The 26531-nt window shown below is 40.2% G+C and overlaps 1 protein-coding gene across 2 annotated transcripts in view; it reads right to left on the bottom strand.

Moving 5' to 3' along the window:
- Positions 1 to 26531, bottom strand: part of PLCL1 (phospholipase C like 1 (inactive)) — a 328751-nt gene that overhangs the window by 18068 nt on the left and 284152 nt on the right. For both annotated transcript variants that reach the window (XM_046657724.1, XM_046657723.1), the window contains one exon: positions 25895 to 26004. In XM_046657724.1, coding sequence (XP_046513680.1) covers positions 25895 to 26004 — 110 coding nt within the window. The remainder of the gene's footprint in view (positions 1 to 25894; positions 26005 to 26531) is intronic.

Below are 26531 nucleotides of genomic sequence, written 5' to 3'. Positions count from 1 at the left end.
TCAGCAATTTCATCTGATATGAAGTACATATTTAATTTCCCCAAATGTCCCAAAACACCTGTTAAGCTTGTTTTTTTTTTTTTAATAAGGAAGATTGGCCCTGAGCTAACATCTGTTGCCAATCTTCCTCTTTTTGCTTGAGGAAGATTGGTGCAGAGCTAACATCTATGCCAATCTCCCTCTATTTTATGTGGGATGCCTCCACAGCATGGCTTGATGACTGGCATTAGTTCAGTGCTCAAGATTCGAACCTACGAACCCTGGGCTGCTGAAGTGGAGCGCACAAACTTAACCACTATGCCACCAGGCTGGCCCCCCCATTATAGCTTTTTTTAAAAATCAGAATCCAATCAAGGTTCACACACAACTAGCATCTCTGAAAATAACGATGGAGGTGGTGAAGAGAGAGTCAAAGCTCGAGCGACAGAGGAGGGCGTGGGAACTCTACAGCCCGTTCACAGCAGTAGGGCTGCTTCCTTGAAAGACACGCCTTTCCACGGCTGCACCGCTGTCCACTTCATGGAATACACACCATCAAATCATCACATACACTTGTCAAAACATTTCTTCTGATTGTCAAATACCATCACTCTTACAATCTTATTTTTAAATCAACTTTATAAACATACATGCCTGGAAAAATTCATCATACATTCACCAAACCCAATCGATTTTGTCAGTGTCTTGCAGACGCCTCCCTAAATGCTCTTCCTATCCAGCTTCAGGTTTCTTCCCAGAAAAAATGGCTGTGAAAATCAAACTATCAGAAACTAGTGGAAGAGGACATTCCTATGCAATTCCAATATTTCAGTAGCTGATATTTTTCAGCTGATATTTTTAGATATGCAGATCAAAAAAGCTACATTTTTAGAGGAACTTTAAATTATCACCATGTAGAAAATCCAGAACTTCATTTGACAAGCCTTCTGTGTCCTGTCCATGTGCACAGATTCTTGCTACAGAAACTAGCCCCAAGCTGACCTTGAGCTGGGTTGGCCCTGCTCTGTGCTATAGGTGCCCACCTGCCCGGCAACAACTGGTTGGACAGAGCATTCACACGTGGCCCAAGAGTGGCCCATGAGTAGCTGGCCAGTGACCTCTGAGCTGTCCTGACTCCAGGCAGCAATGACAGTTATTAGTCAAACCAATCAGATTAACTCTCTCAGAAAGTGAGCATGGGAAATTCAAAGAGCCTTAGTCAGTTGCCAATAGAAAGTGGTGCTAGAAAATATACAGAAGAAAGGAAGAGAGAGGAGAGAGCTAAGCCCCTCTAAGGCCTCGGCACTAGAGTAACAATCCACAAACTCTTGCTGCTGAGGGAGAGGAAAAGGTAACACAGTCCCCTACAGCCTGCTTGAATCATCAGGATCTTCTGGCCCGAGTTCTGTGAGGCAGCCCATCCTTCTCTTCTTCCCAGGAGATGCATGTCCTGCATTGTCACCGATAGCCTCATTGAAGAAGCCTGAATGAGTCCCTGTTCCCTATAACTCAGCCAAAAAAAAAAAAAAAATTTACTTTAAATGAGAAATGACAGGCCTTTTACAATTTTAATCACAGCATCTAATTGGTTCATAAGCAAAGCAAAACAGAGTTTAAAGCATGCTTTTGTCTGCGCTAAGGCTTTCCAAGCTTCTGGCAGAGAAAGCCAGAATCAGTCAAAAGAAAAGAGAGGACAGGGGTTGTGGCTGCTGTCTGCAGTGGAGGAATGATTAACAAATTGTGAATTGGCTGTGTGACCTTGGGAATAGCACTAACTCCTGCGGGCTGCAGTCTCCTTCTCTATTAAATGAGAGGATTGAGTGAGATGTTCTTTGAGTTCACCTTATATACTGAAAGCCTATCACTTATTAATTATGGCTCGGTTTAAAATTGCCGTGTTAAAACTCATCACTTAATTATTTTAACTAAGAAAGACTATCTAGTAGGAAAAAAGATAAAGAGGCAATTAAAGTGTTAAGATAGGGAAGAACAGGGCACCATGAAAACACACACACAGGAGAGGTGCCTGCCCCTGCTGAGGGGGGACGGGCTGGAGAAGACTCCGTGTCAGTAAAGGGATCCTGAAGACTTGGCACCTGAGCTACCAGCTGAAGCACAGACGCAGTGCCCGGGCACACTGTGTAAGCCACGGAGGACGGGCTCCGAGGGAGCAGGGGTACAAGACAAGCCTTCGAAGCAGAAGGCACAGCCACGTAACTGCTCAGCGTGAGAGCAAAACTGGCGCCACTGAGGAACTGGAAAAAGTTAAGCATGGCTGGAGCAGTGCGTGGTAGAGGAAGGCGATGAGAGAGGAAGGAGGACCGGAAGGAGGTCACGAAGAGCTCCATGGGAGAAGTTAAGAAGTTTGCAGAAGCTGTGGGAAACCTTGGAGGGGCTTTAAGCAGGGAGAATGGCCATGACCAGACTTACGTTTAGAAAGGTCGCCCCAGCTGCTGGGCTGCAGAGAGGGGCAGAGATATATGGGGAAGGAAAGATTTTTCACTAACTCAGGTGATAAACGAAGAGAAGAACCAAGGGGATAGCTATGGGATGAGATCTCTTAGGGAGATACTTAGGAAGCTGGCCCAATAACCCTTGGTAACTGCTTAGAATGAAGGTTTAGGGAAAAGATCAAGGATAACTCCCAGGATTCTTTCTTGGATAACTCTGAGCTGTCATTCATTCACTCAAGTAGGGATACCAGAGGTGTCGTGGAGGGCAGACAGGAGATGTGGTTGGAGATGAGCACAGTTTGAGACATGCTGACCTCGCCGTGGCTGAGAGACCTCCAATGTGCCATGCCTGGGGGGGAATGGAGAGGGAGGGGTGGCAGGTAGCGGTCATTTAGACATAAAGAGAGACACATGGACCAAAGATGTCCATTTGGGATTTGACAGCTTAGAGAGGGTACTAAAAACCATTTGCATGGACAGTGTGGAAAGAGGGTGGAGTGAGAAGAAAAGAGAGCCTAGGCTAGCACCCTAAGAAACACGGGCATCTAACAGAGGAGGAGAGGAAGGGTAACCTGCAAACAGGACTGGGAAGAAAGAGCCAGAGATGGAGGAGGAAGACCAGGGAGTGCGGGTTCCCAGAAATCAAGAGAAGCAGTGATGCCAAGAAGGAGGGAGCGAGGGGCCATGTGGAACATTCCCAAGTAGTCAAGTCACATAAAACTGAAAACTGTCCACAGGATGTCATGAGAAGAAAGTGACTGGTGACCTTGGTGAGCACGATTTAATGGAGTGTCAGGGGAAGAAGACAGATTACCGTTGGCTAAGGAGTGTGTGGGAGGTAAGGAAGGAGACAGCAAGTTTAAACAACGTTGTTAAGAAGTTGGGCGGCCGTGTGGGCGAAGAGAGCCATAGGAAGTGGAGTAACTGGAGGGGAGCTGGAAGTCTTCTAGAAAAGCCTTTTTATGTGTCTAAACACAGGCGGGCTGAACAATGAACTGTGAAAGGGAAAAGACAAACTATAAAATGGAGCAACCAAAAGCCTCTACTTCTAGGATTAACAGTCCTCGCTTGATTCTCATAGCAGCCTAATGTTTTCCTCCTTATTTCAGAGACCTGTTATTGGTACGAAGCGGGAAAGTTACTCAGCAATTAAACATGTAAAGCATATTAATTTAAATATATAAGTGAATCTACCTAAACTTAAAAGTAAAAAAGCAGGGATTTCATATGGTCTATGCATTAGTACCACTTCCAGAAAATAAGGAATTCTCATGTTGTCCACCAGGTGGCTCCCCTGTTTTGGGCTTAAGCAGGGAGTTCCCGTCTGTCCACAAAAAGCTTGTGTCCAATGGTGAGAGCTTCTAAAACTGCTGTTTATTCCTCTGCTTCCATGAAGATTTGCACCTCAATCATTCTGAGCACGTAAACATGGCCTCAAATACATTCTGAAAACTTACAAAGTCATCAAAAGCATTAGTGCTTCACCAGCCTGTATAAGTGAGCATTTAAATTAGAAGTGAACACTATGTACACAAATTTACAGATGGAAAACATCTTTCTTAGCAAAATCTGACATAGTCATGCCTCTTCAAAGGCAAAAAAAAATCTAACTACTTGTTTTCACAATTTGGTGAAAGGAGAAAAAAATGATAACTCTAAAATGTCCAATAAACTTGTTTGATATAATACAAAATAAATAGGTTAAAATATCAATGCCTCTTGTATGTATATGGTAGTATCTTCATACTTGCTGTTTGGAGAATTTTAACATGCACAATTTAGTCTAATATGATGTAAAGCTCTCAGGTTTAACAAGACATAATGATCTTTCCTCTTGCTTGATAGGGGTTATTAGCATTATTTAGCATTCGGGAAATGTCATTATTACGCATTTATGAATCTTCACAATAAGGAAGAGATGTAGGTTGAAGGGCAATTGGTAAGGTCCACCCCACAGATACTTCCCTTTGCCTGTCTCCCATCCTGCTGTGTCTGAAACTCCCACTAACACCATAAATAAAAGGGGAGAGAGGAGGGCAAAGGTCAGTTTTACAATTATCGGTGTACAAAAGGGACTAAGAACACACATGCACACACTCAACATACTAGCTCAAACCAATTTCCTTCATTAGCCAATTTTCTTAGGAAACAGTTCTATCATTTTTAACTTGCTAATAGCGCAGAATGAATGTTAGCTCTTCGCATTTGGAATCCAAGTGGAAATGAGAGAAGTGCCCACATAGGGATGGCTCCCTCCACACATCCCCGTGGGAAATCCCCGTGGCCAGGGACAGCAGATCATTTTACCCCTTACTCTTTTCCATCTTTCCTCATTTGCTGAGAAAATTGAAAAAAAATACATCTACAAGATTAGCCACTGGGGAAAATCACCTCAGAAGGAAGGAATGACCATGAGATATTTGGAGAACTGCAGAGAGATCGCCCGCCTGGGGGGTAGGGGGTACGTGGAAACTAATCCAAGAGAAATGACAGCGTATCATTAAGGAAAATGACCTGCTTTACAAGATGAAACAACCTCACAAGAGACAAATTAAATTATACTTAGACAGGGTTTTAAAACTTAGTTACCCTAGAGACTTGAGAAGTTGTATTCCTCCAAGGAAAATATTTGTTTATCAATATTTATTTCATATAGCCATGTTTGTTGTGCTGCTTAAGTAAAAACTGATGTAACGTCTAGTCGGAAAAAACACCAAAGACTTCCAACTATCTACCAGCAGGATCCCATGGGCACCTCTTGTTTACTCTTTAACTCTCCAATATTTATGTGTTGGAACAGCCAGGCCGACACCTGACAGAGGATGTTTCAGTGCCAGAGAGAAATCAATGGATCCTGGGCGGCCATCTCAGCTCCTTCCAAGGGCAACCTTTAGGCGTGGCGAGCACATCTGCCACCACAACATACTATCTTTTTTAATCCTCAGCTTCAGGTTGCACATTTTTAATACAGTCTTCCACCAATGGCAACTTCACGGGCATTGAACCATCACAGCTGATTCCCCCCTTCCCTGCCCGCATATCGTTCTCTTCTTTTTCTCCTGTACTCGCAAGAATGGACACGGCCTGTGCTGAAGCCGAAGTTCGTTCTCTCAGCTGTGGAGTCCAAACGCTGCTCTGCCATTTGAAAGTCAGTCTCCAACACGCCTCATGCCTATAAACCACAGGATCTTTATTTTATATAGTCATGTTCTTTAAATAAAAAGAAAAAGTATAAAAATCTCTGTCACTATGGACAAATTGCTCAAAAATAAAAAAATGAACCCTCTAAGAATGCAAAAACTCAATATTCACAGAACCAAAAGAAAAGGAATCTATCTCTAGTTTAAAATCAAGCCCCATTCCTCATCTTGAAGATGAGATTTGTGCTGTTGCCTGCAGCCAAAAGTGGCCTCCTTTGGCAGAGATATATATATATATATATCTTCTAATCTCTCAGGAATTAATAGTTAAGGATTCTCTTGTTTTACTTTATAATTCTGGCATAACTCTATAGCCTAGACAAGGTTCACCAAAGTAACTTTCTGTGATGATGGAAATATTCTCTATCTCTGCTGTCCAGTATGGTAGTCACTAGGCACATGTGGCTACTGAGCACTTGAAATGTGACTAGTGCCCCTGTGGAAATGAATATATAATTTTGTTTAATTTTAGTTATTTTTATTTCAATCAACACCTGTGCCCAGTGTTTTCTGCATTGGAGAGCTCAGGCTAAAAGATGGTGCCAACCTTCAGCAATATAGTGAATTAAGTAAAATTATTTTTCACACTCTCCAGCCTATTTCCCGACATAGCACTTACCACAATTACAGTTAAATAACTAATTATGGCTTGTACTTCGTAACACTGCATTTCCCACAAGAATGTACACTCCGTGAGCACAGCAGCTGCTCTGTCATGTGCACAGCTGTATCCCCAGCAGCCAGGACAGGCCCTTGCTAAGCAGGATCCAAATGCATTTGTTGAGTGAAAGAATAAATTGGGTGCCACTGAATACACATTTGCCTCAGCCTAGAATTTCCCAGGACCATTGCCTCCTACCCCCAGCGAAATCTCATTTTCCAGCTTTTTAATTCTGGCAAGGAATAGTCAAGTCACCCAAAAACTAGCCCATCCTTTTATAACCAATATTGCCCCTATTGTTTACTCAGGACTTTTTTGACAAGAATTTTCTGGAGAAAATAACCAAAAAACTGACCATGATACTAATTGCAATTTCAAGGTCAGATGGAGTGACAGGAGGTATAACTGGGGGAGGCAGGAACCAGTGTAGTAATAAGGAATACATTTGGTGGGAGATGTGAGCTGTGGAATTCTAATCACACCAGTAAGGACACTGTCCTATCTGGCCCCATCAGGAACAAGTCACCCATTTCACATAAAAACTCATTCTAATTAAATTATATTTTTCAGCCAATGATCAACAGAAATGCGTGTGTGTGCAGTTCCGGGGGCGGAGGAGGTATTCCTTATGAGTTTTACATTAGAAAACTCCCTAAACTTTAGCTTTCAATCTTTCTCTTCCTGGGTCACTGCTATGGACTGAACATGTCCTTCCAAAATTCATGTTAATAAAGCATTAATTCCCAATGTGATAGTATTTGGAGGCAAAGCCTTTGGGAGGTAATTAGGTTTGGATGAGGTCATGGGGGTGGAGCCCCCATGATGAGATTGGTGCCCTTCTAAGGGGGTGAAGAGACTCCAGCTCACGCTCTCTCCACCGTGTGAGGAAACCTGGAAGAGAGCTGTCACCAGTACCTGACCTGCTGACCCCCCATCTCAAACTTCCCAGCCTCCAGAGCAGCGAGGAACAAATGTCTGTGGTTTAAGCCAGCCAGTCTATGGTATTCTTGTTATAGAACCCCAAACTGACTCAGACAGTCACCGTATGAGTTTGCTAGGGCTGCCACAGCAAAGTACCACAGACCAGGTGGACTGAGCAACAGAAAGTTACTTCCTCGCAGTTCTGGAGGCCGAAAGTCTGTTACCAACCTATGGGAGGAGTTGGTTTCTTCTGAGGCCTCTCTCCTTGCCTTGTGGGTGGCCATCTTCTCCCTATATTTTCACACGGTCTTTCTTCTAGGTAGGTCTATGTCCTCCTCCTATAAGGGCACCAGTCCTATTGGATTAGGGCCCACCGTAATGACTTCATTTTAACTTAATTACCTCTGTGACGATCTTATCTCCAAGAATCTGAAATTCATTCTGAAATACTGGGGTTAGGACTTAACATATGAATGTGGCGGGGGTGGGGGTGGACCACAATCCAGCCCATAACAGTCTCCCCCTCCCAATGTTCCAATCTGTATCTCAGGTTAACTTACTGTCTACATCCAATCACACTGAAAAGCTCTGTTTTTAAAATTTTGGCATAGTTTTCCTACTGTACTTTGAATAACAAAGCCTTCTCTGACCATCCAGAACCCCCCTTGCATTTATATACCTGTAAGTTTAGGATTTTAATTATTATAAAGTATGGCTTTAGGTTGTCAATGTGCTTTTTCATACATCATATATGAAACAGCTGTGTAACAGGTGGGGCAGTCTCATCATGCTATGGACAAAGACTCTAGGGCCAGACTGCCTAGGTTTTGATTCTGGCTCTGCCACTCATCAGCTAGCTCACCTTGTTAAAGGTGAGCTCTTACCTATCCTTTCTGTCCTTTGGTCTTCTCATGTATAAATTAGAAATACCAATAATGCCTACATTATATGATTGTTATTAGAATTAAATGATTTAATAAGTATGAAGCACTTGGAATATTGTCTAGGAGAGAATAAGCATTTTTTAACTGCTAGCTGTTATTATTTGTTGCTGTTGCTAAAGTGCATTCTATATTAAGAAAAATACTTGGAAGAAAGATTCATCAATTCCCATTAGTCATATGCTTGATTCACGTTTTACAGTGAATATTCTGAGTTTCCCTAAAATGTCCCATTTCTTTCTGGTGTATACAAGTTGTTTTCCAGTAACACTCTAAGTTATCGGATAAAAATAATGATGTTCTCAAGATGAGAGGATTTTTCCAAAAGTGTAACTAAGGCCAATGGGAGAAGGTTTGCCTGTTTGGGGCATAAGTGAATTCTAGAAGCGCAAACTCTCAAGGCATTTTCATATATTTATAGCACTAGGTATACAATGAGTTCTTGATAAATATTTAAAGAGTGACAGTGATGAAGATGGTGGTGATTCACAAAGGGAGGAAGGAACTCAAGGATGAAAGTTACCCAGATTTTAAAAAAAGATCATATAAAAAATTCTAAAGTTCAGTCACTTGGATTGTTAATGATATCTGAACCATGCTGGAAAAAGACAAGAAACCCAAGGAGAATTAAAGAATCTTTTTTCAGTCCTCTTGTGAGCAACTAAAGGCTATCGTGACTCAAGTCTTATTGCACCAGGACAATTTTTAATATTCTTATCTAGGTTTGTATTCAAATAATTCAACAAAATGTCTTGCGTACATAGCATGTGCTATTTCTATAGTAATAGCAAAAAATTGAATGTGTGCACTAGACTTGTAAAATGTAGAATAGGGCCACCAAAAAGTGTATATAACGCATACTCAAGATATTTGTGTATGTATGCGTACTCCCCCCTTATACTGCACAAATTCGGGAAAATGGCTTGAAGGAGCCCAAGCAGTGACCTGGAAAGCTGTGCACCTCGATAAATAAGCCTGAGAATAGTCTCTAGTTGCCTGACAGACAGAAGGTGGATACCCAGAGGATGAAAAAATTAAAGGTGGGCATTGGGCCTCCTGAGAGAAAAGGCTAAGACCGGGTTACCAGTCTAGTGCACATGGGCACCTGCCTGCATTCTGTGAAGACAGAACACCCTGGTAGGAAAAGACAAACCTGAGTCAGACAGGCCAGGGAAAATGAAACTCCCCAGAGGCAGAAGGAAGAAGGAAGAGGACAAAATGTCAACCCCATGAGAAAATGGAGCTGCCAAGAACCGCAATGAGCTGCAATGAGAAGGGGAGCTGCCGAGAACTGCCGAAATGCCCACCTTCCCAAGTGGCACACAGGCATCAAATGGTGACCGTGGACAACATGACTGTGGATTTTAAAATCAGGCTTTGGAGTCACCCAGATCCAGTTTGCATCCAGCTCCACTGCCTACTAGTGAGTTACGTTATATTGAACAAACTGCCTGCTTCTAGAATCCTCTGTTTTCTCCGTTTAAGCTCCGCACCATGCTAAGGTACAGTCCCCCCACTGACAGAGAGTAACTTTGTACGAGAAAAGACATGGGAACAAATCATCACAATATAGTGAGTCAGAGTGGGGAACACAGCAATGAAATTGCTAAGATATAGCGCTAAAAAGGAGACTGAGTATCTGGTCTTGATGAGAATTGGGAGATGGGGATCATGGAGAGAAAAGAGCAGGGAAAGCTTCCCTAGGAAGGTAACAGATACCACTTATGCTGGATTTGAGAGACGAGGGGGAACTGGTCGTTGACAAGGAGGAAAAGAACCGTACAGTCACCAGGAACAGCATGTGCAAAGGCATGGAATCCTGAAACTGCCCGCTATGTTCCAGGAACCACGGAACTCTGGGAGTGTGGGAGCATGACACGCGAAGGTACAGAGCTAAGCAAAGGCCTCGTCCCAGAGGGCCTTCTATCCAGGCCAAGAACTTGGAATTATTTCCTATAGATGACAGAAATATCAAAACATTTATCTCACTGCAGTCTAGTTGGGCTGTCAAAAAGATTTGTTTGTTTGTTTGTTTTTCAATCCTCAAGTGAATTTAGAACATTTTTTCTGAAGATTAAAGAATTTTAATTAAGTTTTCTCTCATAAGAAGGTTGTATTAGACTTGAAAAGAGGATTAGATATTATTTTCCCAATGCTTTCTGTTTCTGTCATCTGGAGTTGCAAACTGAATCAGGTTTGTTTGGTTGTCAAAACCAATCACACTTAAGATCTCACTAAGCTACAAATAAAATTTTCCTCATCTGATATATGGAATAATCTGGATTGTTGAGAGTCTCCACTGTGCTTCAATATATAAATAAATGACAGGCTCACAAGAAGACACACGCTGTACGTGAATCCTTCTGAAATTACTAAGGACTTCTAAATGTAAACCTTTATTAGGGAAAATCACTGTAGTAGACAATAATTACAACTAATATAAGTAATAAATACTCACAGACACTCTCCAAAACTTCATGGAAAACAGAAGGCTAAAAATAGGAAAATGCTGAGACTGACAACTTCTTGGCAGCTATGTGACAAATCCAGAGGGCACCACAGACTCAAAGGGAATGGCACCCCCCAGAGCTGGGTAGTACATAGCTTATATGGTAGTATACGTGTCAGCTTTGGCCAATTCAGGGATCAGATTGTTAAAACTTGTATTGCAAAAAAAAAATTGCACTGGTGCAGAAATGTCTGATCAAGAGCTCCATGGAGATCATTTTGGTTTTACCGATGCTTAACTTCAATGAAATTCATAAGTTTCAAGTAATTAATCATCAAGGCCAGCTGTAGTTCAGGGTCTCCTGTGAAAACTCTTCCTGGGTATCCTTGACAAAGCAGCCAAAGGAAATGACCTTCCCAGGAGCAGTTATTTAAAGAATAAGGACAGTGGTAATCACTTCACTATTTGCTCCCTCTCCCTCTGACCAGAAAGGAAGTTCTAGAACAAAATTATACTTTCTAAGATGAACCCAATAATCTGTAAGGTGGTAGTTATTAAGTGAAGGACAGCAGAAATGATTCGGTCTGAGTGATATAACCACAATTTAGTAGCTAAAAAAGTACTTTCCAAAATTCAGAAATGGAATTTCCATCCGGGCAGTGCTTGCAATTACCATATTGTTATGCATTTTTATGTTTTTCACAAGAACCACTGAGTTTTAAGATATCTAAGTTTTAGATAACCCAAAACTCAGAGGAAGATGTCATTTCTCCAATATTGTTCTTATTATATCTACATGTATTATCACAGAGCTTACAATGAGTGTGGTTCATAAACGTATGTTTAATATAAGAATCAGGGGGCTATGTTGTAACGCACACACACATACAAGCATGCACTATATATACATATAATTGTTCCCTTCAGTGACAGTCTTCCTCTCCCAGGCAAAAATGTATTACAGATAAGAGAACAGGAAGGAAGTTGCTAGCTTTTTCCCTATCCAGTTTCACATTACATGAAAAGACTCTATGGGCGGACTCAGAGGATACACAACACACGTTGTTAAGAATCTTTAGTCTCATTTATTCAGATTTAATATTAGGACATAGTTACTATTAAAATACACTTTTCACTTTTCAAACACAAGCATATACCCACCAGCTTCATTTTTAGCAGCCCTGGATATAGTTTCTTGGTTGATATGAAATCCACAATAAACAAAAGAGCCTGTTTCCTCTAACACGTGTAAGTGTAAGAAACCATCTGGAAGGTGAGGAGATGGGGAAGTGGTGTGCAACCAGCCATGGTTTCATAAGCAAATAAACTGTCTACAGCTCTTGAATGTCAATCTGACTGTTCTATCAGGTGTCCAAAGTGAACTCATTCAGGCAGCGTGAAGGAATAAACTACTGATTCATTTGTGTGCCCCTCGAGAATATAAGTAACTCTCCAAAACATTCAACCTTCCCTCTCTCTATATTTTTGCTTTAAAAAAAAAAAGTGATGCTCAATTAAATCTGGAGAAATAGAAAATTACAGTGAGACAAACCACATTTCTGATCCAAGGCAATCAGATTAACTGCTGAAACCCACGCCATACTTTTAGGGTATCTAGGATATTTTAAATGTATATGAGAAATACAACTCTTAATGCATGTTTAAGAAAAAAAGCTCAACTTGAAACTAGATTTGTTGGGAATTGATCAGGACCTTCTTTTTGGCCCAGAAGATTAATTTTCCCAGGCAACAAGATCCACAAATCACTTCTATGCTAGTTCCACAATGCCAGCTGCTGAGTAGCAGACACCTGGGAGATCTAGAATATTCTAGTTGATTAAGGGATAGCTCTGAGAGATCTGGATTACAATCTTTTTTATCCTGGAGTACACTGTAAAGCAATTTAAGAAGTTTCCATCCCAGAGTCCATTGACTCACAAGTCCATTGAGAATAATATCTTTCAAATAAACAAAGAGTTTGGCTATTTTTAGAACACATAGCTTTGTCCTGGCAGATTTACAAAGCGAATCAGAGGGGTTAGTGTATTCTGCTGCACACCAGGACTCCCTCCAGCCTGAAAGAAACCTACACTCTTCTTTGTCTCTGAGAGCAAGCAGCTTCTACCTAATGATGTGATAACCTTTCCAGAAAATCCTCTGGTAATGCAAAAGTCTAAGACGCAATTCTAAGGCACAGTTCCGTGCCAGGGAGTCTCTTCCGTTCAGAAGTCACCTTCTTTCAAAACATTCGTATGATCATGATGAACGTTTCTTGCCTCATTCAAACAGTGTTCTGAACAGTTATGTGTAAATTTTTTATGAATTTAAACCTACTTTTAAAAATCCAAGGGGATTTCTTTTTCAAAAAATCAATAACTAATCTTCTCATAAAGCTATGGATTTTTCCTTAAAAGAAAATTTCAACTCCTAATTATTCTGCTTAGGTGAATAGGTACCTTTACTTATTACAAATGCTCCGAGTATCACTAATACATGAGGAGTGATTAACAATTCAAGTTTGTTTTTCAAGAAGTGGGAAATAAGGGGGAAAAAAAGATCTGTTCCCCCTCCCACCCCACCCTAGTCTGTTCTAAGAGGATGGAATCTCACACATGATGTATATTTGAGCACACTGGACCTACCTGAAATAAGAGAAATCTAATTAAATTGGAAGATAACCACTTCCGGATCGAGGGAAATTTTCTTGCTGCTCATTATGATCTTTTCAATATGGCTTTAAAGAGTAATGTCTAATTCTGTTATTCTTAACCTAAACTGTCCTTTACATATTTACCTTTACGGATATGTATATACCTGTGTGTATATATACACATACACACACATATACAATATGTTTATATACATATTTATTTATGTATGTTGACCATGTTAAATGTTACCTGACCCCTGTGCTCCTGGAAAACAGCAACAGTTAAGAAATCTCCCACCCATTTGTGTTCCAGGAAATGGCTCTCTGCAAAAGACCAGCTTTCCCCATTTGACTGACAGGACTCATGCGGGTCCCCGCCAACCCCCCAGTTTACCTATGCCAGGGCCAGACACCGACCCTCCAGCTTCCTTCCAGAAAGGATTAGCTAAACTGTCTGTACCCACTAACAAATCTGGACAAAAAATCTGCTTCCTTGACTCAGCCAAACTTCAGGTAAGCTTTTCTGCTTCCTTCAGTCTTCTGAACTTTGTCCTCCCCCAGGCTGAGCCACACACAGCCCCTTCTTAATTTTCCCTCAGCATCACACCACCCTGCCACCCAGTCCCCATATCAGGCTCTTTCTAGCCTTGTTTGCCCCTCCCAGTAAAAGAAAAATCTGGTCTTTTGCCTGACCTTTGAGAAGGTTACAGATTTTATGGAAGGAGTATTCTCCCTATTTATTGCATCAGTTCCCTTCCCCATATTGCAATAACCCTTTGGAATACAACCTTTCTTTTTTTTTTTTTTTTTTTAAAGATTGGCACCTGAGCTAACAACCATTGCCAATCTTCTTTTTTTTTTTCTTTCTTTTTCTCCCCAAATCCCCCCAGTACATAGTTGTATACTCTTGTTGTGGATCCTTCTAGTTGTGGCATGTGGGATGCCGCTCAGCATGGCTTGATGAGTGGTGCCATGTCCGCACCCAGGATCCAAACCAGCGAAACCTGGGGCTGCTGAAGTGTAGTGCAGGAACTTAACCACTCGGCCACAGGGCCGGCCCCGGAATACAACCTTTCTTTACTGAAACCTGGATTTGTTTTCACTCAACAAAGTACACACCACACTTACATACACATTCAGAGAAGTGAGGTCACGTTGCTCTGTTTTGGGTTAAGAATAAGGATATTAGATGGATGTGTCCCACCTGCCTCTCCCTAGAGTAACAAGGAAAGAAGTGGAGCTGGTGTCTGAAAAACCTAAAAGGGCTATAAGAATATAGAATGAAACGCCATCGTTATCAAGGTCTTCATTCCACTTATATCTTTGTAGAAAATAGCTCACAGAGTTAAGACATCAAACTCACCTTAGCTAAGATTCACCTTAGACTAAGACTCTGTGTGTAAGAGACAAATTTTCTGTAAAGAAAGTTTTTCTGCCAGAAAAGTAAGCCCTTCCCTAACCTCACAAGTTGGAGCCACGTCCTCTGGTCTATGATGCATCTATTCATTAGGATTCTGCCACTTTTGAATTATTCAAAATCATTATAAAATGTAGCTTTCATCTGAAAAAAAACGTACCTCCAAGAGACACTAAATTTAGTTCCACTGGAGATAAAGTGTGGTCTGTGTTTCCATAATCATGTCAGCAGTCTGGCTTTTATCTCTTCTAAACTCCTGGGCAGCACACCTGGGATGCAGCCACCCAAGGCAGAAATCTGGACACCATGTAACCAGCCTGCTTCTTGCTAAGAGGCATTAATATTCCATCTGAATTGTCGCATATTGTTGGACAAGAGCTGTTTGAAATAATGTTTTAGATTCGTGACATTTTTATTATCATAGATGCACTAATTATACTCTTTTAAAAAGAATTTACCTTTTTTCCTAATGCTAATACAGCTAATATTGTACATTATATATGTCTCTCTCTGCATCTTTTCAGCTTTCAATCACAGAAATCTCTCAAAAACCAAACTTTTAACATCCTCCTCTGCAACTTGAAGCTGTCAAATAAATTCTATGGATACACACGGACATAGAATGTTGCTACAGATGATTTTCTTAGAAGATGAATGATTAAATTCATTTGTAATTAACAATATGACTCATGACCAGATTTGATATACTAACAAATTAACTCTGACACTAATGAGTGGTAATTAAATGAGTGAGGCAGACACTTTAGAACCCCCTGGACTAAGTTGAGGAGGTCCAGCACATCTTTATTTTGATTTGTTTCTTTTCACCATTATTTTCAGATTGCTTTGGCAACTACACTCAAGTATCAAGATACAAGGCAGGATTCTAGAATCCATGAAAGGCTAAAGATATTTACTCTCTGCTCAACTGGTCCTTCCTCAAGGAAGACTTCCCTGACCTCTCCCATTAGGTCAAATCCTGTTATAGAGCCTCACAGTGCCATGCAACTTCACCTTCATGGCACTCATCACAGTGACAAATCTCATATGCAGCACGTGATTGTCAATAACTGCCCCCACTAGACTGTCAGTTCCCTGAGACGAGGAGACCATGTTTTCATTCACCAGCACATCGCCGGGCACAGAGCCTAGCACTCAGTAGGGGTTTACAGATATTTATTGAACGGATGAATGTGGTTTCACACACACACAAAATTACCATTTGCTAATTTATGGATTAGAAGCCTCTTTTACACTTTGCACTGTCTTATTTATAAATGTCGAAGTGAAGATAAATTAAATCAACTTCTTGAGAGGGGAGAGAAAGGTCTTTATTCTGAACTAATAAGCCAAATAATAACAAGTTTCTAAAAATGTGTCTAGGAGTACTTTTTCAAACACCTAGTCTGAGTATAGCAAACTTAGCTTATAAAACCCCAGGAATAAATGCTATGCCTCTCAATGTATACTCTTCACTTTATAAGGCCTAATAAAAATTTCTTTTGTGTATTAAGACAATGGTACAGACACATGAGATTAGAGTATTTTTCTAGTACTAATCTATCCATTGTCTCTCACCTGCCACCTTCTTCCTCGTGATAAACGGCACGCACTGTAATGCAGGCCTGAGATTACAGGTGAGTCTAGGGTTTGCTAGGCTGAGTGAGACTAAACCAGCTGCCACTAGAATCAGATCCTCAATTTTGGCATCATCACTATTTTGCCCTTCCCAGTAGCAATCCGTGAACATTTACAGCATGACAAATATTGTTAAGTGCTTGCCAAAATTCAAATATTTTTAAAACATTTAATAGGCCAAAACATGAAAATAAATTAAAAAATAAAATGAAAATTTTAAAAATAAATGTAGCCTAGAGAAGATGTAGACCAGGTCAATACACAACATTCCTTCCACTAGCTATTGGGCACACCTAACCTAACAACAGAAGACATTCTTTAGGTGCCTAGGGAAGTCTTTGAGCAGATGGATACACAGCTAGCTGGCTGAACGGGAACAGACAGACAGGTGTGTCTTGAGATAGTGATTACGTACACGGCCAATTCTGTACGATTTGCTTTTTACTATAGAGCACTTCACCCATGGAACTTAACAGACTATAGTCTAATTTTCAAGAATGGAAGAAATTCTGTGAATTATCCTCTGAATTTAATGATCAGAACCTCTAAAATATTTTTTGAGCATTTTCACTGCAGGGCAGCCTTGCAGAATGAAAGAAAGGATAAAAGATCATTCTGTTTGCAAAAATTCCCAACAGGAAGACAATATTGTTAAGGTGTCAGTACTACAGTACTGACAATCCACACATCCGATGCAATCTCTGTCAAAATCCCAATGATGTTTCTGCAGAAATAGAAAAACCCATCCTAAAATTCACATGAAATCCCAAGAGACCCTGACTGCCAAAACAATCTTGAAAAGAGGAACAAAGCTGGAGGACTCACGCTTCCCAATTTTAAAACTTACTACAAAGCTACAGTAATCAAAACAGTGTGGTACTGGCATAAACTCAGACATACAGACCAATGGAATAGACAGCCCAGAAATAAACCCTCATATATATGGTCAAATGATTTTTAACAAGGGTATCAAGACCATTCAATGAGGAAAGGACAGTCTTTTCTACAATTGGTATTGGGAAAACTGGATATTCACATAAAAGAATGAGGTTGCACCCTTACCTAACACCATATACAAAAAAGTAACTTAAAATGGATCAAAGATCTAAATGCAAGACTTAAAACTATAAAACTCTTAGAAGAAAACACAGGGGGAAAGCTTCACGACAATGGATTTGGTAACAATTTCTTGGATATGATACCAAAGATATAGGCAACAAAAGAAAAAATAGACAAATTGGACTTCATGAAAATTTTTAAACTTTGTGCACCAAAAGACAATATCATCATAGCAAAAAGGCAACCCACAGAATGGGATAAAATATTTGCAAATCATATATCTGATAAAGGATTAATTCCAGAATATATAGAGAACTTCTAAAATTCAACAATTAAAAAAAGAAATCCAACCTAAGTCAAAAATGGGCAAAGGACTTGAGTAGACATTTCTCCAAAGAAGATATAAAAATGGCCAAAAAGCACATGAAAAGGTGCTCAACATCATTAATCATTAGGCAAATGCAAATCAAAACTACAACGAGATAGCACCTCACACCCATTAAGATGGCTACTATCAAAAAACCAGAAAATAAGTGTCAGCGAGGATGTGGAGAAATTAGGACTCTTGTGCACTGTTGATGTTAACGTAAAATGGCACAGCCAATGTGGAAAACAGTATGATAGTTCCTCAAAAAAAAACTAAACACAGAATTACCATATGATCCAACAATTCTACTTCCAAAAGAATTGAAATCAGTATCTCAAAGAGATGTTTGTACACCCATGTTCTTAGCAGCATTACTCACAAAAGGAAAAACATGGAAGTGTCCAGGTACCTATCAGCAGATAAATGGAGAAGCAAAATGTGGCAATTATATACAATGGACTATTATTCAGCCTTAAAAAGGAAGGACATTTTGACATACACTACAACATGGATGAACCTTGAGGACATTATGCTAAGTGAAATAAACCAGTCACAAAAAGACAACTACTGCATGATTCCACTTCTATGAGGTACTTAGAGTAGTCAAAAATCATCGAGACAGAAAGTAGAATGGTGACTGCCAGAGGCTGGGGGAGAGGCGAATGGGGAGTTGTGTAATGAGTATAGAGTTTCAGTGTTAGAAAATGTGAAGAGTTATGGATATGGATGGTGGTGATGGTTGCACAACATTATGAGTGTATTTAATACCACTAACTATCCACTTAAAAATGGTTAAAATGATAAATTTTATGTTATGTATATTTTACACAATAAAACAACATTGGAAAAAAATTTCTCAACAAGATAGTAAGTACAGACCATCTTATTTGGAAAGAGAACTCAGGAAGGGAGAAGATAGCGGTGGAGAGGTCACAGTGGAGGCTGAGTGGAGAAAGAATATAATTAGGGACTCATAGTGCCATGGGTTAGAAAACCAAAAACACAAAGGTGGGGGCGCAAGACGTAAAAGGGAAAATACATAAGTAGAGACATTTACACTATTGGTAAGTTTAGTGACAAAAGGAGCAATGTATTTAAGCAATGTAATATAGTTAAGCCACAGAAAAGGATGGAAAATAACACATAATCATAAAATGTGAGGACCTGTAAGGACCCTAGCAATCATAATGTCTGATCTCATTTTTCGGTGAGAAAATCTAGCCCCAGAGAAGATAAGATAATTTTGAAAAATTATATTAGTTGGTTATAGATTTCTAGACTCGTAGTCCCACTTCCTTTAGGCCTAAACACTTAGATAATTCTAAGATAAAACAGATGGGAATTCACAGCCCAAGAATTTGTTATTTCATACATATCACTGGGAAGTATTTTCCTTAGACTTCACAGGATTAAAAGCTTTGTTCACTTCCCAAGGCTGGTGACTTACAGGCTCTTCACCTTGGCCTCTTGGCAGGCTCCTTTCTTTTCAGTGAAGCCTTTACCTACAGGGACGTCACCTCTCCTTTCTATATCGTCTGGGCTTTGTAATTCAAAGGAAGAAGATTCCAGAACTTCTGCTCTAACAGCTTAGGTGATAAAGGACAGATTGTAGATCTGAGAGGCAAAACTGAGGCTGTGGAGGAGTGAGCTGAGGAAGGAATATGAAAGGGAGCACGCCTTTGAAAGTTTTTGCTGGCGGCACAGCTCTTAAACTTCCTCCATCTCATGAAGATGTGGTGGCTGGCGAAGTCCAGACTAAAAGCCAGTGAAGAGTGAAGCTGTCCAAGAGAAACAGGAGGGGGCTGGCTGGGTTCTCAGGGTGGGGCGAGGGTCTGGCCCTCTGCTTTGGTACTTTTGTTGCTGTTTTGTTTTGCTTTCATAATCTCAATGGTATCTGGCCAGGGGCTCAATTGCATCCAATCACTCAGGGGTGATGAGGCCCTGGGGAGCTGATTCATGCTAACCAAACTCATGGGAGATGGACAGATGAAAAAGAAACTTAAATGACTCATTAACTAAGAGAAATGTGACTGCCAGGCAGATGGGACTAGTTATGTCCCTTAGTCAACCCACTCTATCTCCACTAGAAAAGTATACTTGGAAGCCAAGTGGAGACCAGAGAGTTGCTTGGTGAATGTAGTATCAGAACAAGGAGACTTCATGGTCTCCAGCTACACTCTCTCAATGTACCCTTCTGCACTGCAAGAATACACTGTCAAGGTGACTGGAATACTCATGTTAGCCAGGCAGGACACCCGCTCCCCTGGATTAAGATAATGGATACAAAGCACCTAGTGCAATACTCGATACATAGAAAGCACTCAGTTAATACAAGACATCATTATTGTGGTGCTATAAATATTCTGAGACATAGCAAAGTGGGCTAACAGCATGGGCTCTGGAGTTAGAGCCTTGTTCCACCACTCACTACCTACATGCTAAAGAGAAGGTTACCTAACCTCTGGAGCCTCAGTTCTCCTACCTGTAAAATGGGTGTAGTAACAGTAACTTTACAGAGTTACCTGGAAAATTACTTAAGATGACGGGTGAAAATCACTTAACTGCTCATCGTAGGCACTGAATGCTCATTATTAATAATAAAAATAATAGAAACTTACATAGCACTTTCTATATACCAGACACCACTTTATATATATTTAGTCCTTGCTCTAACCCTAGGAGGTGGGGATAGTTGAGGAACCTATCACTCATAGATTATATTCACCAATATCAGCTCCCCTTCCTTGAGCAAGTCTACACTGAAGTCAGATTTCACCATGTGGCTTGCTTCGGCCAGTCAAATGTGAACAGAAGAGATATGTGAGACTCCTCGGCGGAAGTGTTTAAAACTAGCTTGGGCTTCCCTGCCCCCAGGATTGTAGACGTGTTCGTTGAGAAAGAGCCCCCATTAGCTTGAGTTCCTACATGACCCTTGCTGACCCGTGATGGACATTCAGTGCAAGGAAGAAATAAGCCACTGTTTTAAGCCACTGAAATTTTCAGATTTTTATTACCACAACACAACCTAGCACATCTTAATTGATTGAAGCATAGAGACAAAAGATTTTCCAAGGCCACACAGCTAGAAAGTGTCTGGCTCCAGAGGCTGTACTGTTGACCACTTTGCTTTATGTTTCTTAATAATTGAAAGTAATATCAGTACGAAGAATACTTTATTATTAATGCATTGTTGTCATTGGGGATCTGTTTCTACACTTCATAAAAAGCTGTTCTTTTCTGAATGAGTTGGCTCAGGAGGAAACGTAGCCTTTCTCAGCTTCTATAGCAACAATAGCCAGCAGCTGCCAGAAATACCACAGGAGAAGTTCTCGATGGACAATATGAAGGACGCTGGAAATGTTTCTTCTTTATATAACCTCAGAGCAGCCCCCAGGGGTACAGTCATCATGGCTGCCAGAAGAGCCGGGTTTGATTCCCTGCCCCCTCCCAAACACACACAGTATCTCACAGAATGATTTAAAATATTTATGGTCAATCAGTTGAGGGAGACTCATTCTTGTCGCTCAGTCTTTCAGAGATAGATGCCTCTCCTCATAATTCTTTTCCCATTGGCCCATCATCTTATTTCCCTTCTTCTCCTGTCTCTCTACCTGAGCAAAGACTTTAAATGTCTTTGTTTAATAAAGCCTCTTTGCAGGCTTTCTCAGAAAGCATATTACTACACTGACATCCATATAATTTCCCTTTCATAGCAATATTGCCCAGAGAAGTGAGGGCCTGAAATTTGGGGGCTGAATGAGAGAATCTGCCTAGGTTAGAAACACAAATACTCAAAGAGAAGTGAAAGGCTTCAGCCTCTGCTCTTCCCAAGGAAAAGGAAAATGTTGTGAAGATAAAAGCCGAAGAAGCAAAGGCATAAGCAGTGATAAAAGGCCAAAAAATTAGGTGAAAAAAGATTAGTCATATTTACCGAACATAAATCTATAAAGGAGACTCCGTTTTTTAATGGCACACACTGGAATGCATTAAATTATAAGCTGGAAATCTATCTAGGGAAAGTATAAATACATATCAATTAATAGAAGTGCTCACTGATGAAATAGTCTTTTATTCATCACTTATTTAATACATATCCTTCAACTAGTAATCAATGAGACTCATGAACAAATAAGAAGCCAGCCACTTCTTAACCCTTTTATTTCTTTTTAAGATCTAGTGATCACCTACTTCATAGCTTTTCCTTTATGATGTTTACTAATTATATTTTTTAATACTATTTCTTATATATCTCTACTTGATACTTCTCTAGCCTGCTAAATTTTTTTTTTCATCAAACTTTAAAATAATGTAAAAATAATGGAATTTAGTTCCTTAAAATAGCCAACAGGCCAAGTTAGAAAAATATATAATGGGAAAGGCTCACTAAAATTCTACTCTCGGGTTCTTTCTAATTTTAGTTATACAGGTGTAGCCACCTTACAATGAAGTTCTTTTTGTACTTAAAGAGTCAAATATTCTCGATGGAGTCCAAGAGCTTAAATGAATTCCACTCATAACACATTGTGTTTTATCAATAATACAGCATAAATTCATATCTCTCTTCCAAGAGAGCTTCAGAATTCTCATGAGTGAGACACTTCCAAAATTACTAACAATTCACTACAATAGGTTGGCTATGCAAGTGATGTAGTATCTCTTTCTGGAAGACTTAAAAACAGAAAAAATTCCCATTGTAAGATTTTAATATTATGTTAATAACCAAACAAAACTCATTTCTGAAGGACAGCATGGAGGAAAGACAGATGGGAAGAATTGTTAATGTGTGAGGGTGGGAGGAGAGGGAGCTATCTTGGTCCAGCGATTATCTGGAAAAGACACTGAAGACTGAGTCATTGAGACAAGCACCATGACATCATCCCAAATGGACAGAGTGGCTATTTAAGGAGTTTGATTCTGTGCTCAGCAGTGAAGAGTAAGAAAGGGATAGGAGGAAAATGACTGTTATAGTTGGCTACTGGCATATGGCAAAAGGGTGGGGAAGTGCGAAAAATCTGCTAAGGAAGTCCCCACTCTGGACCCATGCATGGTGCTAAAATATGAATGAAAGAAAGACCCATGTATGGGAGCTTCCAGGACCATCTCGATTTCAGCCTCCTTGCTGGCTTCTAAGTCTTCATCTCTGGCTTGAAAAATTTGGACACTGTGAGTCTGATTCATATTCATTGTATGTAGAGCTATTCCTCTTTGTCTCCACAAATTTTTCTCCAGTTTCCCCATCATTTATTAATACCGCATCAATCTAATACTGAATTGCAGACAACAGAAAGAGTTCATTTTTTAGTCTCAGCTCAATTTGCTTTAAAGCCAACGCCCCTTTCCACCACTCTATGCTGCCAACCCACCACTTCCCTGATGGCATACTTCTCACTTTTTCTAGCTACTTCTTTACTTGGTGGAAATTACATTGAAATTAAATATTTTTAGCTACATGAACCCACCTCTTCAACCAATATTGGTCAATCTCCACTTCCTCCTGCTAGACAGTGGGGAGTACTTCTATAAATTGTGTATAAGGAAACCTTTTCAGTAGGCAATGCAAAACTTTACAGGTGAGTCCTGCCACATCCTACTAATTCAGTGATTATTTCTTACCAGTGTGGTTATTACTAATTCAACCAGTTGTAAGTAATGCAAATTGACTCTAAGAAACGTAAGGAAAAGGGCATTTATTGGATGACTTTGAAGAACTTGGAAAATCAATAGGAAGGTTAGAGAACAAAGCAAGAACTAAGAGCTCCAGATCCAAGATACAAGAAATAAAGGAAGAGTCTTAGAGAGGAGATCTTCTCAGAGGTACCACTGGCATAAATAGTCTCCAAAAGAGCCCCGTTTCTGTGTCCCTCAGCTAAAATTCAAACTCCAAGCAGGTCATTTGTTCAGCACCTGGGGAAAGGTCACCTGATTAGCAGGCCCGTCAAACGCAACGGAGGAGAGAAAGGAAATATTAGAAGTTTGGAAAAGTTCACTATTCGTGTTCAATTTCCTAGTGCTCAGACTGAAATAGCAACAGCTAGTACATGAGCTACAATAATGGAAGATTGATTCTGTTTCAAAAGATCTGTCTCGGAATAATTTGTACAGCATTTGCTTGGCCCCATCTAGCAGCCAACTCCTGTCACTAAACCAAACACACAAACAAACCTCAGAAAACAGTGAATGGGCTTAAGTCAGAAGTTAACAAAGAAACAAACAATTATATCTCAATTAAAAATAATAATTAATTTTTTTAAATTTTAAATAAAAAAAGAAACAAACAACAAAAGACTTGTTCTTCCAATGGTCATTTTCACCTGGCAAAAGTAATAGCTTATATATGTATAAAGTAATAGCATACACACACACACACACACGTATGTATATGTATATATAAGTGTTTATATAGTGTCTTGCGCACTGTCACTTAGCTCTTTTGTACATATTATCTCATTTAATTCTCATAAACCAAGTATAGGTACTATTATCACCCTCAGAGAAATTACATAACTTGGCTGAAGCCTCACAGCTATGGGGCAGTCTGCATGCAGCACCTGTGCCCTCCCCGCTGCACTGGGCTGCCGGGACTTGTCACACGGACTGAGGAGGACAGGGTAGTGTTAGAACCATGGGCATGAGTTAAGATCTCAGCTCAGCAGAAGGCAAGAAACTTAAACCTCCCTAAGCCTCAGTTTCTTCCTCTGCGACATGGAGACAGTCATATCAGGGTCAGGATGAGCTGTTTCAAGCTCACACGGTTGTCGCAAAGAAGGATGGGGAAACGCATATAGACTATGTAGCCAAGAGTGCTTGTCACACTGAAGTGCTGAGCCACCAAAGGCCATTATTAGTTGCATGTCAGTCTCCCCTTGTAGACTAGTCCTGGAGATCCAAGAATTACTCTTCCAATATTTGTATCCCTACCACATTCCTCAGTTATCGGCACATTAACAAGCCCACACAAATACCTGCTGGACAGAAAGCTTTGTATCTGCATCCACACTGCCACATGGTACTCTATTAGCATAAAATAAACTCCTCTTTATATAAACCCCATAGCTCCTCCCTGCCTGTAAACAAATGATGCCTATTTTCCCCACCCTACCCCCAGCCTCTAGACTGCTAACTCATGTGGTCAGGGTCTGCATCTCCTTTGTTCTTCCTGGATCCCCAATGCCTACCCAGGGCCCAGTACATAAGAGGAACTTAACAAATATTTGTGGACTCAATCTTTAAGAAACATTCGTGATGTGTCCTAGAGTTCCCTAGCACTTTCATAAACACATGCAGCATCTCTCTGCAGAGCAGGTTAAAGACCCAGGCTCTGGAGCCGACCGACTGCCTGTGTTCAAACTCCAGCTCCTCCAGCTGCTAGCTGAGTGACCTTGGGTAATATACATAAGTTTTCAATGCCTCAGTTTCTCACCTGTAAAATGAGAATAATAACTGTATTGAGTTTTTGTATTAAAATGTTAATTCATATAAAACAGTACCTGGCACATAAAAAGTGTTCTTTAAATGTCAGCAGTTATTAATTTTGCTTGTGGCTGTTTTTCTCCCATCACACTGTCAAGAATAAATTATTCTAACTGCCTAAATCATTTCTCCTTTCATGTAAGAAAATATGCAAAGTGGCATCTTTACTCCAAAATCCTAAAATTAATTTTCAGCAGAGCAAATCATAATCTCAAGAAACTGACTTGTAAAGCTGTTTGCAAAACTGTCTATTTATAGAGACGGTTCTCAAAATAAAATAATCCTGAATGGCTCCAGATATTCTGTAGTTTAAGCCTCTTCCAAATCACTTGTGTTGGATACTTCTCCAGCAACACTTGGCGTTGTTCTTTCCACAAACAAGAACAGCCATATTGGCTTGAACAGAAATGTTCATGTGAGTGAAAACACACACACACAAACATCACGCAAAGGAGTTAGGTCGTGTTGTCCTCTGCCTCTGCCACAAACCTCACTGCCCTATTATGGCAAAAAGTGTGTCAATCCCAGTATGTATCTCGCCATCACTTAGAGCGTGAACGTGGTGATTAGGCCACATGCGACTGAAAAATTCAAATCCCCGTTATGTAATCACTGATGCTTCTCTGCACACTGGAGAGATGAGGGGGAGAGAAATATAGGCAGAGGGGATGCCTGTGAATTTCATTTACCTTTAACACTGTAATGTTCCAAGCAAAGCTCTCAGTGGCCTTGTTGAGTTTTCTTCCTTTCAAGCCTTCCTTTGCCCCCAGATTATGAAGTTCCTCATGGAACTCCATCCCTTTGAAAAGAGAACACATAAGAATTCTTAGCATAAATTTCAGAAAAATAGGGCTTTTATTATGAAAATATTATCATTAAAAATATAGTTCCCATTCCTGTCCTTCTCTCATAATTTCTAAATCCCTGAATTGGATTCTCCCTCCCAGTCTGTTCATCCCCATCAAATGGTTCACCTTAGGGGAAACTGACAATAATCAACGCATTAGACCAAATTACATTTTAAACAGCTAGGAGCCATAGATAAAGACATGAGAAGTTAAGAAGCAAATTCTTCCAACAGGTAACACATATTTTGTTTGTCCTCTACCTGGTTTTTATATGAAACAATGAAATATGTGAATGATAACCATATGTGATGGATGCACACATCTTACTTTTCCTTATGAACCATCCATATGGCTTCATAGGAGGCCCTGGAGCCCACAGAGATGACAACGGTAATTAGTAAGTGTTGAGCAAAAATAAAAAGATTTTTTAAAAAATAGCATTCCTAGAAACACCTACATGTTTCAGATTTGGGAATGG

This window comes from Equus quagga, chromosome 4 (assembly GCF_021613505.1).
Source record: "Equus quagga isolate Etosha38 chromosome 4, UCLA_HA_Equagga_1.0, whole genome shotgun sequence".
Lineage (NCBI taxonomy): Eukaryota > Metazoa > Chordata > Mammalia > Perissodactyla > Equidae > Equus > Equus quagga.
The sequence above is the reverse complement of the archived record's forward strand: the minus strand, read 5'-3'. Positions and strand labels throughout refer to the sequence as shown.